At 37.4% G+C, this 18450-nt stretch overlaps 1 protein-coding gene across 2 annotated transcripts; it reads right to left on the bottom strand.

The window, feature by feature from the left end:
* Window positions 1-273: 273 nt before the first annotated feature.
* Window positions 274-17645, bottom strand: LOC109053662 (polypyrimidine tract-binding protein 2-like). Of its 2 annotated transcripts, XM_042771857.1 has the most exons (15): window positions 17509-17645; window positions 16829-16859; window positions 16547-16607; window positions 10828-11000; window positions 10375-10518; window positions 10099-10257; window positions 9846-9956; window positions 9315-9513; window positions 8927-8986; window positions 8152-8267; window positions 3140-3173; window positions 2481-2573; window positions 2171-2387; window positions 1769-1846; window positions 274-1674 (listed from the first exon to the last, which is right to left on the bottom strand). In XM_042771857.1, the coding sequence occupies exons 1-15, from the start codon at window positions 17514-17516 to the stop codon at window positions 1545-1547; spliced, it is 1614 nt and encodes a 537-aa protein (XP_042627791.1). In that variant the 5' UTR covers window positions 17517-17645; the 3' UTR covers window positions 274-1544. The 2 variants fall into 2 exon arrangements, with proteins under 2 accessions (XP_042627791.1, XP_042627793.1); XM_042771859.1 differs by lacking the exon at window positions 8927-8986.
* Window positions 17646-18450: the final 805 nt, after the last annotated feature.

Genomic DNA, 18450 nt, shown 5'->3' with positions numbered 1-18450 from the left:
GGCACATTGATGTCCAGGTTGGATATGCAAAAACAAAAGTGGACAGAGAGATCTGGGGATAAGCATGAGAAAATATAGAAGAATAAAGACAACAGGATGAGCGTTACGGCAAAAAAGTCTTTTACTACCAGGGAAAGTTTTACATCAGTTGAGACAGCAGAGAGACAGAGGCAGAGTTTTTCTACACCCTGGAAAGAGTGCATCAGAGAAAAAGAGCTAAGTGAGATACAGAGGACAGTACAGGAAGAGGAAGAGACAGCAGAGAGACAGAGGTGAATGCAGAGCGAGAAGAGTTTATTCAGCATGCTACAGGATAAAAGCACTACACCACAAAGGGACCCTCAAGCAGGAGCTTGGTAGAAAAAAGAACTTTTAATTGTGCCGCTTCTATACCGAACTTTACATTCCTTAAGATGTAAAAACTTAATTCATGTAGAAAATTTACAGAACACCCCCCTTCCCTTTGTTTCCCAGGCCAATACCACAAAAGTGTCATATTTCAGTAGAATAAGTAAGCAATTCTCGTACAACCACGAACAAGGACAAATAATGATCATTTATATGAATGATGCCTGTTGGAAAGTCAGATTTCTTTTTTTTTTTTTTCATTGATAAAAATATTCCAGAGGTTGAATAAAACATTTTGTACAATGCAGAATAAAGTAAGACTAAAGGCACATTTACTTTGGTCCCAACAGTCCCTACATTAATGTGACATCACAACATCAAACATGGTCAATCTGACACATGCAACTGCCGAGATCTATCAGCACATGCTCTGATTTTCATCAAAAAAAAAACAAAAAAACAAAACAAATGGGTAACAGAATTCACTGAAGCAAAAGTGAGTGAAAAATATCAAAGCAGGTACTATACATCACACACTGTGCTCCCCACTTTCAGAGTTTTGTTTACCACAGGTTTCAATTACAAAAAGTACCTTGGGTGCCTGATCCAAAAAAAAAACAAGCAAACAAAAAAAAAAAAAAAAAAAAACACTACAGCCCAAAATAAAACAAATTCACGAGATAATTTACAACTTGGGAGTATGTTTCATCAAATTCAGTTACTTGTGTTCAGATTCAATTCGATAGATCATAAAAATGAGGTTCTGTCTCTGAATCAAAGCAAGCCGACTAGCTTTCAAAAGCTCAAATTGAGTTGGTTTTGAACAATGACAAGGTGAGGCCACATTAGGCAAGAGCAAAAACTATCTCTTTCAAAAACCATCAAAACAAGGTGACTGTAAAGGTTACGTTTTCTGTATCATCTCAATGTGCCTAAACCTCTATAATGTGTAACAACAGAGCAAAGGGATGATGCTATTTTGCTAAGTAAGGCACATTTTTGTCGATCCATCCCAAAACAGAATAACAGCTGGCCATACACAAACAATAGCAGGAGCAGATACAGAGCAAGTGTTCCTTTAAGGGCCATTCTCATTGAAGTTCTTGATATGGTGTTAAGGAATGACTGGTAAAAATGAATTTGACTTGAGGCTCCTGGGGGAGAGAAAGGAAAGCTGACATAGCACCAGGGCATCCTCAGATGGTAGACTTTGAGAAGGACACTCTCAGGCGGTGGCCACGGCCCATGTCATAATTGTGAAGGTCGATGAGTGCCTGAATCGCCTCCTCCACCGTGGACATCTGTAGCAGAGCCATTTTGCGATCTCTAGAAAGTAAAAAACAAACATACATGACGGTCAAGGTGACAACCATAATTTTACATAAAAATGACTAAGTAATGGAATGCAGTGGGTTCTTACTGGAAAAACTTGAATGCTTTCACTGTACCGCCGGAGTTTGAGAAGAGCAGTCGTAAATCCTCCTCTGTCACATTCTCACTGGAGGGGAAACAAGCAGTTATTAGCATTTCCTCAGAGTAAATGGTAAAATGCTATCATGATGCATGAACCAATAAAAAAGGATAACAAATTTTCCTTGGTAGCCACATTTTAATCTTTTTATAAGACACTGCAAGAAAAAAAAAAAAAACCTGACAATTAATTTAAAAAGATGGTCAGCACTTCGTCCAAGATTTATGATTCCAGAATAATACACATGTATTAATAAAATGGCAAAACCTAGGGAAAAATCACCACTAGCATTCATGAAGACAGTACAAATCTGCACACCTGCACAAATCTGATGTACTCCTGCATACTCACGGTATGTTGGAGAGATGGAGTGTAGCTGAAGGGGGGAAGATGTTCTGGAAGTTCTTAGACCCAGGCTTCTTAAAGCGATGCAAAGGAGAACTTGTGAAGTCCTTGGTCAGGCCCTGATCATCTAAACCCTCCCTTGGCAGCTGTACTGTCTGGTGCTTGGAGAGGGTCACACGGATGATCTTGCCATACATCTTCTGCCCATTCAGATGGCTCATGGCTAGATAACAAAGACACAGACAGCTCTTAGTTGTCTTCATGCAATATAAAAACAATACATGCTAATCACCAAAAGAACAGCGCGTCAGTTTACCTAATTGGGCTTGGTTTCCATCAGACATCTGGATTAGAGCACTATCCTTCTTATTGTAAAGGATCTTCACACGCTGCACGTCACCATAGACACCTTTGGTTAGGCGAGAGGCAGATGGAAGAGGGAGGGAGGGAAGGAGGAGGAGAGGAGTGAACCAGGAAGGACAAGTTAGTGCTTCAGAAGCTCCGGTTCTGACATGAAAGGTGAAGATGATGGAACAAATCTTCCAAATTATCTACACCAAAGAGTCCAAAACAGTTTCTAACAGACAAAACTTATTTTGATACGCCCTCCAAAAACAAGCTCATGTGATATGGCAAAGTTAAAATCAAAAGCCTACATGCAAAATAATCAACCATGCATTAATATAAGCTGTACATGAAGAGAGACAGATAGAGCAAGATAGAGACAGAGGCTTCAAAAGCCAAGGAAAAACAAATTAATGAAAAAAAAAAAAAAAAACACTATTTCATTTGAAATTTGGCATAATAGAACTAAACAAATTAAACTGGAAAACTAAGAAACTGTTACACTAGTGCCAGATTATTAGCTAACCCTTAAATGACAAATGAAAGATTAAAAACAAAACAAAAAAAAACAACTGAAATGAAATTAACAAGAGATAAACAAAAACAGGTAGATTGCTAACGATAACATACCGAAGAGGGTAAACAGACTTTGGGGCGTAACCATCTTTAGAAGGAGAGAAGAGCAAGCAGCGTAAGACAGGAAGAGAGAAGAGTCGAGGTAGAGCGGAGATGAACAGATCATCCATAACGGAGGGTGGTTTCCCGTAGAATGGTGAGGTGGTCATGGAGCATGGGTCAAGGCAGTTAATTGGGGCAAGTCGGTCCGAGGAGGAACATTTGTTTTGGTTCAGGCACAAAGCATGAATGGGTGGAGGGCGGGGAGACAGGATTGCAGGAGAGAAAGGGCCAACCAATCACATAGGAGTCAGGAGAGGAGAGGAGAGGAGAGGAGAGGAGAGGAGAGGAGAGGAGAGGAGAGGAGAGGAGAGGAGAGGAGAGGAGAGGAGAGGAGAGGAGAGGAGAGGAGAGGAGAGGAGAGGGGTTGGAAGCAACGTGGGATAAAAGAAAAAAAATTGGAAGGGGGGACAAAAATAATATACAGGTCAGTACATAGGAAATGCAGGAGTTTGGTCAGAAAATGGCAGAGTTGTCTTTTTTTTTTCTTCCCCCGACTATGTTTAACAGTGCCAAATGTAGTCACCCGAGACTACTGGGCAGGGCACATTTACTCAGACTAACTGCAGCACAGAAACGGTGTGAGGAGGACATAGCATGCAGAGCGCGTGGAAGGCTTTGGTATGAGAAAGCATTTAGGAAAAGAAAAAAAAAAAAAAAGACAAACAAAAGGGCAGCCTATAGCTGTAAAGGGGCATGGCCATGCAGCGGGTAGGCATGAAAACCACCTTGCAGAGTTATGGCATCAATAGAGAGCACGTCATGTCGAAAACTCCACAAACCCACAAGTGTTTGGGAAAACAAAAACCATGATGGGGCAATTACTGGAACACTTCAAAAAGACAGAGAAATCAAAGTGAGAAAGAGTGTGAGAGAAATGAGAGGCGGGTGGGGCTACCATGTTTCATACCAACTTGAATAGCTTAGAGAGAGGCAGTGGAGCATCAGGAGAGGAAGAGAGAGATACAGCTTAGAGAGAAAAGACAGTTAGATATTACTTCCAGACAGAGTGCTCGTGAAAAGGTGCGAGGGAGAGAGAGAGAGAGAGAGCCAGAGAGGGGAGAGGGGGAGAGATAAAGAGAGAGGAGAGACAGTGATCAAAATTTGCACAGAGGAGAGACTGCAGAAAGACCCTCCATTTTGACGAGAACCTTACTGAGAATGCTTTCAGTATATTTCTGCAAGTATAAATGTCACAATAGAGAACAAAGAGCTACAGGTTTTAATTCATTACTAGTCACTATCAATTCACTACCAACTGCAAATATACTGAAATAACATTGAACATAATATATGAAGTACACTGGAGATGGAAATGAGACACAGGTCCATTCAAAATCATGTCAAGACAAGTCACCTGCTCATTGTTCAATGTGTGTGACTTAATACATCATTCTCAATCTAATAATTAGAAAAGTGACTGAAATGACTTTGAAATCAGCTTTAAAGTGGAAGTGAAGCACTCAGTCAAGTTTACATTATTTAGTAAACTGATTTCTCTTTGAATTAAAAAATATATAACAAACACGAACCATTTCATAGAAAAAAGGATGCTTTGTTATAGATTTTGGAGCAAGGGTGGCGCCATCTTGCAGTATCACAGCATGTGACGTCACGGGGTTGGTTTGCTCCATTGGCCAGTGAAGTAATATAAGTGTTTCATTTAAGGATGCACTGAAATTAAAATTCTTGGCCGAAGGCGAACAAAATGAAACACTGGGCCGAAGGCCGAATACAGAATACCAAACACATTTTTCCCCCATGTAGGCTTATTTTGCCATTTTTTTCACCATTGCATTAATTATAATTATTTAGATTGCCAACATGTGCTTTTTACTGTTTTTCCCCCTGCTTTTCTAATAAAACATCAATTACAAAACAAAACAATTTAAAAATATTTACTTAACACTGAACATTTTTTTCCCATTCTAGCAGACATATTACATGATATATTACAGAACCCAATTTGAACACTATGTATGAATTTTATAATAAATGTATTAATAGAGCTGTTGTAGGGTAATTATTATTATCATTATTATTTTCTTACTTTTTAATTTTATTTTACAAAACGACAGGAAAATTACAATACTATCATTTATGATTTTCGATGGAGTTGTTGGTTTTTCCTCAGCAGGAAGATCCCAGTGCTTCTTTTTGTTGACAACAGCATGCAGATTTATAAATGATTCTCATAGGAAGATGTCTGTTGCACATATCACATTGTCACATGCCTTTAAAAAAATGTTACTGAGCAACTGACTAGTAACAAGTCCAGCGCAGATTTTCCTCGCATTTTGGACTTGAATAAACAGTCTCTCGCTGTGGGTGCTTCACACTTGTAATGATTTCTGCATCTTTCTCTAATAGTTTTAAATACTTTCACACTGCCAACATGCTGCATTAGTGCGTGTCTATATTTGATTGCGATTGTTCGGTACATATTATTCGGCCTTTTTGCTTATTAAACCTGAACACCGAAAGAGATTTTTTTTGCTATTTTCGGCCGAATAATTTCAGTTGCCGAATATTCGATGCATCCCTAGTTTCATTACTTTTTGAACACACAAATGTGTTTGGTTTTCACCATAAACTGGAATTATCATCAAACAGTCTAAATCACAAAGTTTTGCTCGTGGTATCCAAAACACTGTTTTCTTAAAGCGAGACACAACGAGATGTAAACAAATAACGCTTCAGACAATATCATTCATGTTGCATCTTTTTATGTCAGACCTTTCAGACGTATTTGCATTACACTGGCTCATTCACCATTAGTGCTACGTAACATATTTTCTGTTCACCTGCAAGTACAAATAGCTTACCTGCTGTTAACAGGATGCTAAAACTAATAATTTATCTGTATGATTATGCTAGTGCTGCTTCCTCAAGAAAATGTATTATTTTCACGTGTTATAAGTCTTCTCAGTTTAAACATTACAATGTTTTAAGCCATTCAAGCGTGAGACAGCACGAAAGAGATTTCAATGCGGTACTCACGCAGTGATAGATCGTTTCAGTGAGCACGAAGCCGCAGCTCAGTCAGCATACGAGAACAAAATTGACTTCTCTTTCGTGTCTGCTTGAGTAAATGCACAAAAATTATGTCAGAATGGCTCTTTTGTCAAGTATCCACGTAAATATGTATTGTTTCCAACCCGATCTTCACCCCAAACCAGCAGGTTCACGACTTCTTCCACCAGTAATGGTAGTACTGCTCTGTCCCCTCGCCGCATTGCCTCAAATGCATAAGAAATTGCACTTATTATGGGCTCAATAGTCCTTTCAAGTTTGTCTTCCTCCATTTCAAATCAAGCATGTGTTCAAAAAGTAGAGAAATGCTTATATTACTTCAGTGGCCAATGGAGCAAACCAACCCCGTGACGTCACACGCTGTGGTATTTCAAGATGGCGAAACCCTTGCTTTTAGAAGGGCTGGGTATTGGCACATATTATTAATATTATTATTATTATTATTATTATTTTTATTTTATTTTTTTCGTAAAGTGCACTGCAGGTTAACCCAAAAGTTAAGATTCTGTCATAATTTACTCACCCTCGTGTTGTTTGAATTTAGATTAAATTTAGGCTTTTATTCACGTATAAACATTGATCACACATCCATAGATCCCATTAAAAATATGGTAAACAAGGAAGCTCAACATGCCTGCTTGACAAGCGGGGACCAATGAGGTTTGCTTTGGCACATGAAGCAAGCAAGGTTGTGTATGTGTAGGTACGCTGATCAAAGATTATATTTGGATAAAGGCCTGTCAACTTTGTAAAGGGTTTTAAGAAAAAACTGGGCACCATACACTAAACAAATGAGGATCATACTTTGCCAAACTTTCAAGATGTTCTAAAGCAAAAAAACACAGCCTTGTTGCCAAGACAAATGAAAAGAATGAGTTCTAAAGTTGGGCCAAAATATAAAAAAAGTTTGATATCCTTCAACTGGAAGGAATTATAGTCTGAAGCTTAAAAAAAAAAAAAAAAGTCTGTGCCCATCACACACTATGTGGTTTCTGTGAAATCGACTGCCCAAAACCTGCACATTGGTTCTGACTATCTGCAACTACTGTCGGATCAAATGTCCTGACTGTAAATTGGGTCAAAAATCCAGACAAAGGTGGTGTAGTGTTTTCCAACTTTATAGCCATCTTGCCTCTTCAGAAGGCTTCTTGCATTAAACAGCTCTGTTCATATGGATTACTTTTACGATACCTCTTTGAATTGTTTGACACGTAAAAGTTTTGGCTGCATAGACTTTCAATGGATGGACAAAAATGAAGAGAGAACATGGAAAATGTCTTCATTTGTGTGCCGAAGATAAACAAAAGTTGTACGGTCTGAACATTAGGGTGAGTAAATGATGGCAGAATCTCCATTTTTGGGGGATTATATAATCCATGTATAACTATTTATATATAACATTTTGGGCCCTTACAGGTTAATAAAGCAAATATAATGCAACATTATGTTGCAAAATTTGTAATGACGTAGAAATTTAAATAATAAAATCACATTTGTGGTGCAGCTGTTGATGTTAAAAATGTTTTACTTGTGCACTAAAAATATGCATGCATTAAAATTATTTTGTGGTTTTAAGAATGATATTCAATCTTGCAAATTGATGGTAAAACATTATATTTTTACCCAGCTCTAGTATTTACTGAAAAAACATTAAACAATTGTGAAAAAGCTTATGATATTCCCAATAATTCTTCTTTATGTTCTACTCTCACAACACAATGTTTTAATTGTGTTAACGCTGATCTGCTGCTAAATGCCACAGAGGTTAAGACCTCTCAAACTCAAGAATGATCCTTGACAGATGAGGACTGAACAAATAAAACCTGGAACATACAGTGTACTGGCAACCTGACTGAAATAATGAAAAGACTGTGAACAGAGAGAGCAGGATGTATGTGTGTGTGTGTGTTTGTGTTTTGTGGGGGTGTACGGACCTCTTCGTTAAGGTTGCTGACCAGTAGCACTCCGCCAGGTCCCGAATGCCCAGACAACGCCACCCTCCCTGCTGCTGCCGCCGCTGCTGCTGCTGCACTCAGAGGGCTGATGGCCCCTATAGAGAAAGAGAAAGAGAGTAGCAGGACCATGTCAGCCCACATAGCCCAGACGAGCCAAAAGCTCAGCATCTCAGGCGGATCTGCCCTGTGGCCATGCATTCTGTCTGTCTGCACCCACCACACCAAGCACATCCAGTTACGCAGCCAACAGCACAGACCTCGGGCAAACCCACATCCCAGAGTCAATATCTGCCGCTAGGCAGATCACTATCTGAACCGATTTCACACAGACTGGCACTTTAGAGCAATATCCGAAAACAAAATTGCTTTTTGGGCCCTGTCTGCTTGCTGTAGTTAGTCGGTCAATAGGCTGCTCTGCTTTAGCTAAAGGGAGCTTGTGTTTGGCAATTTGGATTGCCAGTCTGTCTGAAATACGGGCCCCTAATTAGTGTGCGTGTCAATCTATTACGTCAGGCCCATAATGCAGAATGGGAGGGCTTATTGTTGCAGCTTCAGATTTATGCTTTGACAAATAGCGACAATGTTTATGAATCCTGCATGTCAAGTCAGGATAAACTGTTGGGGTGGTTTCAATATGAAAGCCCTGCCAATTCTGACAGCACTGGAAAAGTCCCTGTCCTTCAGAAGGAAGAGCGCATTCAAGTAGGGTTAGAAAATCAAAAGGAAAAAGGAAAGTAAATGGAAGCATAGGTACCTAGAGAAGATGGAAACCCTCCACCACTAGAGTAGGAAGTTACCATTCCAGAGGGAGTACCTAAGGAGAACGTGTACAGTCAAAGTCTTACGGATCAAACACAGACTGGGGGCCGTGGAAGCGGCAAAAACGTAAAGCAACGTGTTTGAATGGCACATCAATTAGACGGGATTGCATTTCAGGCACCATTGACCCATTTTCTACTAAGAACTAGAAAACTCTCATGAATCATAATAGAGGGAAGGCATTCACACCTCTACTCTGCTCTGAAGCTATGCAGACAGGAGATGATGATGCATGTCAGAGAATGACAGGGAAGATGGGTCTTAAATGTGTGATTGAGCAACGTTTGCGTTTGAGGCACACATGAGAGTGTTTTCTAACTTACCAAGAAGGGAGGTGGAATCTTTGCTGAGAGTGGCGGCCACAGATGGGTCCACAGGTGGTTGACCGTCTCCTGCGGGCAGCTCGGGCCGGGTATAATCCCGGCTTTTGTCATTGTTGTATTTTACGTTCAGGTTGACCAACTTGGAGAAGTCAATACGCAAAGTGCAGCAGGAGTTGTATATGTTCTGACCATCCAAGGACTTTAATGAAAAGAAGTGAAAAAGAGAGACAGAGGATGAGAGCAAGACATTTGTTATTCTATGACATGGGTGAATAAGGATAAGAATAATTACAGCCAGCGCATAATGTAGGGCCCTGGCTCAAAGTAATAAAAACACTCCTCTACAAGTAATGACAACTGCAGTCATTTCATCACATAAATGAAAGAAAGGTACTAAACCAACATATGACTGGATCATAATTTGCCTGTGGCCATAACCATCACATTAAAAATCTCATAACAGTGCTTTGGCACATCATTACACATTTATGGAGTTTGTGGTAGTTTCAGTCCTCCTTTTCGTTCACTCACCAGTTTGGCCTGCTGGGCATTTACTGGGTCACTGAACTGCAGAAGAGCCTGGAACTGATTATTTTTGGTAAACGTGATTATCTTCATGACAGTCCCAAACTTGGAGAAGATCTAAGAGAGATCAATGCAAAGTCCTGTTAATTTAGAGCCATGAGTGTGTAAAAAGAAGAAAGAAAAAAAACCTTTGGCTTGCTTTTTTTTTTTTTTTTAAATTGCAGTTTATTCCAGATGGATGCCTGCTGTGGCCAGTGACCTGTTGGAGGACGTCCAGGGTGACTGGGTAGAACATGTTGTCGATGATTATTCGCAGTACTGGGCTGGGAGCAGGCGTTAATACACTCTCGCCTGCCGCCGAGCTTGGAGAGCCACCCTCCTGGACCGCGGACACTGCCTGCAGCACAGCCTGAGCTCGTTCAGAAGGAAAGCAGGGCAACCGATTAGGACCAGAACTACGCTTAATTACACACTTCTGTTGCCGATATAATTTTAGTTATGAAAAATTAAAACAAGAAGGGGTGCATTTTCTAACCTGGTTGAGCGCACTGTCAGTCTTGAGCTCTTTGTGGTTGGAGTACTGAATGAACACTGGGACATTACGCACTTGAGGTGTAACAGCGGTGTAGTAGTTCACCATAGTAACAGCTGCTTCCTCTGTTCCTAGCTCCAAAAATGCCTAATTGAAGGAAAGTTTTCAAAATTAAGAAACAGACTTTTTTTTTTCCAAATGAATGAGCAAAAACTTTGTTCACCCAATTTGTAAAACAGCTTTAACAAGACCAGGGGTGCTCAAACTCGGTCCTGGAGGGCCGGTGTCCTGCAGAGTTTATTTGATTAGGGTTGGAGCTAAACTCTGCAGGACCGAGTTGGGGCACCCCTGAACAAGACATTTTAAACACTAAATTGAATTTCAGAATATCGATCTCCTTCCTCTTGCAACAGGAGCTTGGTTTTATGTCCCTCAACATCATCCCCCATCACATACCTGATTTTTGCCTTTAAGCATCAGGATATTAGTGACCTTTCCAAAGGGCAAACCCAGGGCGATGACCTCAGTCTCAGAAACCTCATTGGGGAGTTTCCTGATATGAATGACTCTGGATGGTGGGCTATCCATGCTGTCCTCCACCCTCAGTTTCTTACTGTCACTTCCATTAGCTGTCAAATAAATCAGAAATACACCTGCACTTCAAAACTTTTTATTTGGTTTTATCAGGTTTATATGAGATGAAAAAACTGGACAAACTTTTATATATACAGATAGAGTTTGAAATTGTTTCATTCAAGACTATCTACTGTATGACATCTTCCATATTCTGTTTATATTTCATGAATAAGTTCAAACGTGATTAAAATGTTACATATGCATATGATTTAGTATATGAAAGGTTCTATGACCTTTCATAGAAGATGTGATTCTAATTTCAGAACAAATTGTAAAAAATGATAGTTAAAAGTTACATACATTGTAAAGTCCAGTTTCTAAGATTTGAAATGTCTTTAATCATGTAAGTGGTTTTAGTTAATGACCACTCCAGCTGAAAGAATTAAAAAAAAAAGAAAAAAAAAAAGTAGTACAATTATCAGATACAAGCAGATGAACATAAAAGAATTTTGTAAGAGCAATAAGCCCCATAAAGCCTATGGTTTGTAGTGATTTTAGAGGGGTATGTCCCACATGTGGGATTATTATTTCTGTGCCCCTGGTAGTACGGTCCCACATATGGGATTTAGAATGTTCAGTGATGTCACATAACTGCCAGATTCAAATGTGCTTTCGCACTTCGGCTGGTGCTGAGCCAGAGACAGACGAGTTCAGCGTTTGTCATATAATCACAACTATGCAGTGTTTTCAACCACATTATGTTTATTTTAGGTTTCACACATTTAAATACACAAGTACTAGCAAAACAATACATTTATAGTTTGTAAAATACACACTGATGTCAACGGAAGCAGCAATATCAATCCATTCAATTATAATTTGATGATGTGTTTTATTCATATCGGATACACAATGGGTAGGTAACTATAATGGCCACTCTATTCTTCTCTCAGTTCACCGGGCCCTCACTTTCATGTATTTCATGAGAAATGGATAAATTTACATGCTGCAAATCCAACAGATATGATTCTCTGAATTACAGCGCAGGGATCAACGCAAAGGATTTTTTTGGTTCAAATTTTTACTTGCCCTGCCAACATTTTCACTGGCCCTGCCACAAAAAAAAATTTAAATAGTTGCTGTTATCATTGTTTTTGATCTGTTATCGTCTATTCTAATAAATAAGCTTATATGACACCAATATTTAAGATACCAATTAAATTTTACAATTCTCTATTTCAATTTCGATACCACAGCAAAAATTACCAGCCAAAAATAAACATAAATATAAAGTTTAAACATTATTAAAGACAAGTGATCGCCAGTAAATAAGAACAAATGAAAAAAAAAAAAAAAAAAAAAATGTAATAGCACAATTAAATACAGGCCTATAGTACAAAAATAGAAATGGAATGATGCTTTAGGTTTTTATGTTTGTAGATGTTCAGGTACAGAAATTGAAAAATCACATTTAAAATAACATTTGCATATTCTTCACTCTGTGTTGCACCTTGATTTTTCATAACCATTTGAAATTAGAGGCAACCACTGCATTTTAATAAATTTTTATTTAAAAAAAGAAGTGCAATGTTTGATTTATATTAAGACTGTATAATTTCAAAATCTTAAGCAAAAACAGAATAACCTGACTTTAGCCTTATGAAATTATGCTACATAAAACATCTGTATGAAACAGAAACAGCAGGTGGGCTGCATGAGACGCAGATTCACTCTCTGCCAGCAGGCGGCATGGAACAGTAAAACAGCGTTTCCTTGGTTACCGCAGTAATCACAGCAGCTGTGCGTATTAACACTAATTTAAATGCGTCATACTGAGACAAAATAAAAAGAAAATGCCATTTCTGAAAACAGTCAGTTCCGTTCCCCCCAGAAACACATTCATATAAAACTCAATGTTTGGATTGTCTTCCTATATTTTGCACATTGTGAACAGTGATCTTGTTCTGCCTGCTACAGTATTTTCTCCTCTTTGTGTCTGTCTTCAGCATCTCTGGCCTCTGTTAATGGCCTTTAACAGACTAAGTATAATAATAATGTAATATTTCCACACAAATGGCCATTTGGGAAAATGACTGCAGTGCAGTTTGCGTGCAAGCATAAAAAAAAAATAGATTTTCGAATATTCGTCGAATAAAAAAAAAAAAAAAAAAAAAAAAAAAAAACATTCAAAATATAAGTAAACATCAACCATAAGGCAAACACGATATTAGATTTTTCATAACAACACAAAATAAAAATACATCAAGAGAATTCACAATATCAAAATATCAATATCACGGTTATTGTGGCCATAAGAATTCACGATATCAATATATTGTGATATCTATAGAAACCTTGGGGGGAAAAAGATATCAATAAAATTATTTTTTACTTTGTTTATTGAGTTTTTCTTTTTTACCCAATGAACATAAGGTTACTGATAAACGCAGGGCACAAGACTCTGGCTTTCTCCATCTTCTTTGAAGCTCCTATGAAATAGCAAGAGAGAAAATACTGTCCAGTTCAACAGTGTGATGAATAAATATTAATGGTAACACTTTACAATAAGATGTCATTTGTTAACATTGATGTATTAACTAACATGAATAAACAATGAACAATACATTTAATACACAATTTATTAATCTTTGTTAATGTTAATAAAAATTGAGTTGTTCATTGTTCATGTTAGTTCACAGTGCATTAATGTTTACAAACATTACAAACTTGTGATTTTAATAATGCAAAAGTAAATGCTGAAATTAACATGAACTAAGATTAATAAATGCTGTGGAAATATTGTTCATTATTATTTATGTTATTTATATATGTTAACTAATGTAATTAACTAATGAACCGTATTGAAGAATGACCGCAGGTGAGGCATTAAGTGCATGGCACTGCGACCAGCAACATTTTACAGAGTTTAATGTAGAAATGTGATCGCTCAATTTTTCAAGATCAGTTTTAATCATGTAACTGTTAATAGATTTGAACAAAGAAATAAAGTGTTTATACACACAGGCTGTATTCCTTGCAAATACAAAAATAAGACGAGTAAAGAAAATGCGGTACTTATTAAAATAATCACCATTTATTTAAATATATTAAAAAATGCAGTTAACAGGTTAATATAACGTTTCCCATTCTATGACTAGTAAAATAATGACAACTTACTCTGCTGAACACGGCTCTCCTCGGAGCAGCTGCGAGTGCTGCGTCGTCTTCTTGTGTGACAGTGTCAGCGTTAACACACAATACTGCCACCTGGGAGCTCAACCAGGTACTGGCGCTGGAGTATTTACATGTGGTGTTATCATAAGAGAACTGTTCATTTTAAATATTGCGGTATATTGTCACAAACTAAATTAACACGATATCGATAACTGTTGCTTTGAATATCACCATTATCGTCAATACCGGTATATCGCGACACCCCTAGTGTCTTTGTTAGCCTATCCAGTTGAACCCACTAGATGCGGTGCTGCTACGTTGTTCATTCAATATATTGCGGAAAACGAGAGCAACAGTGTGGAGAAGATGTTGTTTATGTCAAAACTGAAACCAAGCCGTTCACACAGAACGCATATGTATCGCATTATCTAGGGGGACATCTATTAGCGTTGCGCTTGCATCTAGCACAAGAGAGCGGCATGTTTAGAAAGCCATGTAAAATTAATGTAAGGTCAACTTTAAAAAAAAATGTCTCGAGATTTTATGGCGTTTTTTCCTTTGAATGAAGTAGCCTACTCTTTATGATTGGTTTTCGGTCCTTTGTATTAAACTATACATACATATAGTTTAATATTAAGCAACTTTATTAATTATATATGGTTTAAAAACATTATTTTAAACATTATGCATTTTTTTTCCCCAAAAATTGCTTTGAAGAAACTTGCATAATAGGAGAACACAACCAACAGAAATTATGCCTTTTAAATTCAAATATAATTTGAAAGTTTTTCAGTCATTTTGACAGCCTTAGCAAGCACAGAACAGAAAAAATAATTAAGGCAAATTTAGTTTTTCAGTCATTTTGACAGCCTTAGCAAGCACAGAACAGAAGATAGTCTGAAATAAAACAAAAAAATTTCCGGTAGATCGGTGCATCTGTACTCCACTGTATAAATTAAGTAAGGAATAATTTACGACGGGCCGTTGAATTATTAGAAAAATAATTTGTCCTATTTTTGTACTTAAATCGCTATTGTGAGTAGGATTATTTCTTTCGCATCTCATCCAATGCCGCTTCTGCTAGTTCCAAAACTTCATTTTAAAGCTGATAATGGAGGCTTGAGCCGTTGATAGCATTCTAATGCAGTTATTAATGAAGTTATTAGAAAGACAGCGAGAGAGACAGAGACACAGAGAAAGAGAAAGAAAGAGAGAGAAAGCTTGTGTGAATTAGGCTACCTCTGTGCGTCCCTTAACAGTGTTCTGCAGCAGCGTCTCTAAACAGCTGCTATTATAACCTCGCTAGTGAGAAATGTCATGTGTCATTTACTTTCAGAAAATCGTCTGTCATGTTGTTGTTGTTTTTGTTAGTCCTGTGTGCTATATAGGTACTGTATGCTAATTTCTGTTATTACAGTTAACTATGCGAAGTGATATGGAACTGTAATGCGGTCAAGAGAGCTGTCTGGAACTACGTTCGCCCTGCATTTCCCTGAAAATAATTGCACACCTCAGAATGTTCGTCAACCAATCAGACTTAAGCATTCAACGGTCCCATAGTATAAATGTAAATTAATCATTGTTAAAGCTACAAAGTTACTTGCCAGGACGGGTATTTTTGTATGTTTTTGCCCATTCAGAGGGCTCACGCGTGTCATATGCTGTCTGTGCGTGCACTGTTCACACAGAACACAGTGCGCGTGTACTGAAAGAAGTTTTCTTTCACGCCCAAATGCTTTTTAATTGCTTCCATTTTTAAAGTCTTAAAAATGCATGCAAATAACAAAATGTCATGATGACGCTGCAGTGGCCCGATCGGGCAAGTGACAAATCCGTCTACTGTCCCGAACGTCTTTCGAATGCCACGGGGCACATCCTTATTGTCGAACCCTGCAGTGCAAACTAACATGGTGGTGTCCATCATTAGATCATTATAAAGGTTTGCAAACAACACATTCACTTACATGTATCTGAGAATTGAAATATCAGGTAGTTGATGACAGTTAACAAGCTTGTGAGTATTTTTAATAAAACAGGAAAAACTACACAAAAGTGATACATCTGTCATGCAGTGCTATTGTGGCTGCTGTGTGTCACAAAAAGTTGATACAATCTAAAATAACAGCTGTCTTAAAAAAAAATATGCTGGGGGGGGGGGGAGTCAATTAGAATATTTTAAACTCATATGTGAAAGGGTTAATATGGTACTTTGTTCTAGACACTTACAAGTACCCTAATGTGAGTATGTAGAATTTTGTGAATGACACTTCTCAAATTTTTGGCATTTCTGTGGAAATTTAATTATTTGTATTCCTTGTGAACTTAGTTTTTGGTTATCAATTACACACAGACACAAACACACACACACAAATCTATAATAACGCATCTTTAAAACCCAATTTACAATTGTCTTCCCTCCTCTTACCAGTGACTGAAGAATTTGGACTGTTGTACAGACTGCCAGACAGCAATTCATCTGAGCTTCTCTACAAAGACACAGATGTACATTGCAAAGTCAGTAAATCATTCAAATAATTAAAATGATTTATAAGTCATACAACTTAACATTATTCCATTGTTCACAATATCCCCAGATAATATGGACCTGTGGAGGCGGTTACTCTCTCAGATTTGTTGCATATGTTTTGATACAATATCCTAAAATTAAGTGAAGATAAGAAAAGAAGGAAAAAAACACTTAACGTACCTTCACACCAACTGCAACATCACTTGCAATGCTGAAGGCAGAAAATAGAACAATGCCGATTAATTCTGAGATGTATGTTTTGTTACACTTTCGAAATCACGTACACATCGATGCCACACCACATAATGTCATCAGTGCACTGATTTCTCAATTACAAATATTCATTGTACAGCAACGTGGACAGTATTATCAGCAGAAGTTTGTTATAAGAAACTTAATAATGCGCGTAGGAAATTGAGTTTTGAAACGCAAATTGTGCATAATTAAAGTGACATTCTGTAACGACAAATTAATATTCAACTCGTGGGTGGAACGAGTGACCGACGGTTACATTTCAAACAAAGGAAATCGGACGCGTTAGCCGCGGAGCTAACGTTACGCTACTTGACATGCCACTGTTGTTCACATTATACGAAACACTTTATAGACTGATGTTAAATTATTCTGCAGGTTGGTATTTGATATGTTGTATACACAACGCATCTACGTTATTTAGCGGTAAAATATGATATGCGGAGCTAGCATGCATTTGTTATTATTAGCCAACGTTGGCTTATGCATCACCAGTCTGCACGAACGGCCTTGTTAGAACGCTCACGATTGCGACCAAACTCGTTTCAGAATGAATTTAAGCTACTCTCAAATTTTTTTCTCTTATTCTGTAAACAACGCAGACTTACCCGTCCATTGCAGGGTAAACGACGTCCTTCACGGTGTGATACCGATCACAGGAGCAGAGGAGCCTTCGACACACCAGCGTAACTATGCAAAATGGAGGAGAGTCCGTTATTCACGGAGTCACCCGAACACAGCCTAAGCTAACCCGCGGAGCAGCCTCAGAGCGACAAAGTTCACAAACATCATCAAAAAAAAAACAATAAAAAAAAAAAAACACAATATACATCATATCCTTCTCTGCAGCACAGACCGCTGCATTATCATAAACAAGCACTCTCGTCCATATTGAAAATCCTTAAAAATAACAAAATTTAATAAAATGTTCAAAGTCATGAGAGGAAATTTTAATAAAATGTTCCCAAAGCATATGCAGAAACAATAAAATAACCTATAAAAATTCAGAAACAATTAATGAACCAAGCAAAAGAAACAAAAAATTAAACTATAAAAAAAAAAATAAAATAAAATAAAAAAGTTTGGGAAACTTGATCATCATCTTGATCATCATCATACAGATTTAGTCCAAATCTTTTTATCAAAAAAAATATCAATAGAAAAATATAAAATATATAAAATAAAAAAATCCTAAATATTAATAATAATTATATTATAAAATATCAATATAAATAATAATAATAATTATAATAATAATTTTGGAAGTAAAAATTATGACTTCCTGTATATGTTACAATATTTTATAAGCTTAAAGCAATATGGATAATTTACAGTGAAAGACAGTCAGATTAAATTCCCACAGTCTATGTGTGTAACACATATATATTATTTAAATGGTTTTGTTTATTCTTATTTTTGTTATCAATTATGTACTATAAGGTGTTTTGTGCTGCATATTATGTTATTTAGTGAATATTTATTTTATTATTTTAGTGTCAGTTGTGTTACCCTGCTGGTGTTTTGTCTTTGTATGATCCTGTGCACCGTCT

The sequence above is a fragment of the Cyprinus carpio genome, chromosome A2 (assembly GCF_018340385.1).
Source record: "Cyprinus carpio isolate SPL01 chromosome A2, ASM1834038v1, whole genome shotgun sequence".
NCBI lineage: Eukaryota > Metazoa > Chordata > Actinopteri > Cypriniformes > Cyprinidae > Cyprinus > Cyprinus carpio.
Note: the sequence above shows the minus strand (reverse complement) of the source record. Positions and strands in the feature narration are given on the sequence as shown.

Coding starts and splice junctions, on each gene's coding strand:
- LOC109053662 (XM_042771857.1), bottom strand. Junction 8,268..8,926: donor AGGGTTTCCATCTTCTCTAG/GTACCTATGCTT, acceptor CTTTCTCTATAG/GGGCCATCAGCCCTCTGAGT. Junction 2,388..2,480: donor TGGAAACCAAGCCCAATTAG/GTAAACTGACGC, acceptor TTTGTTATCTAG/CCATGAGCCATCTGAATGGG.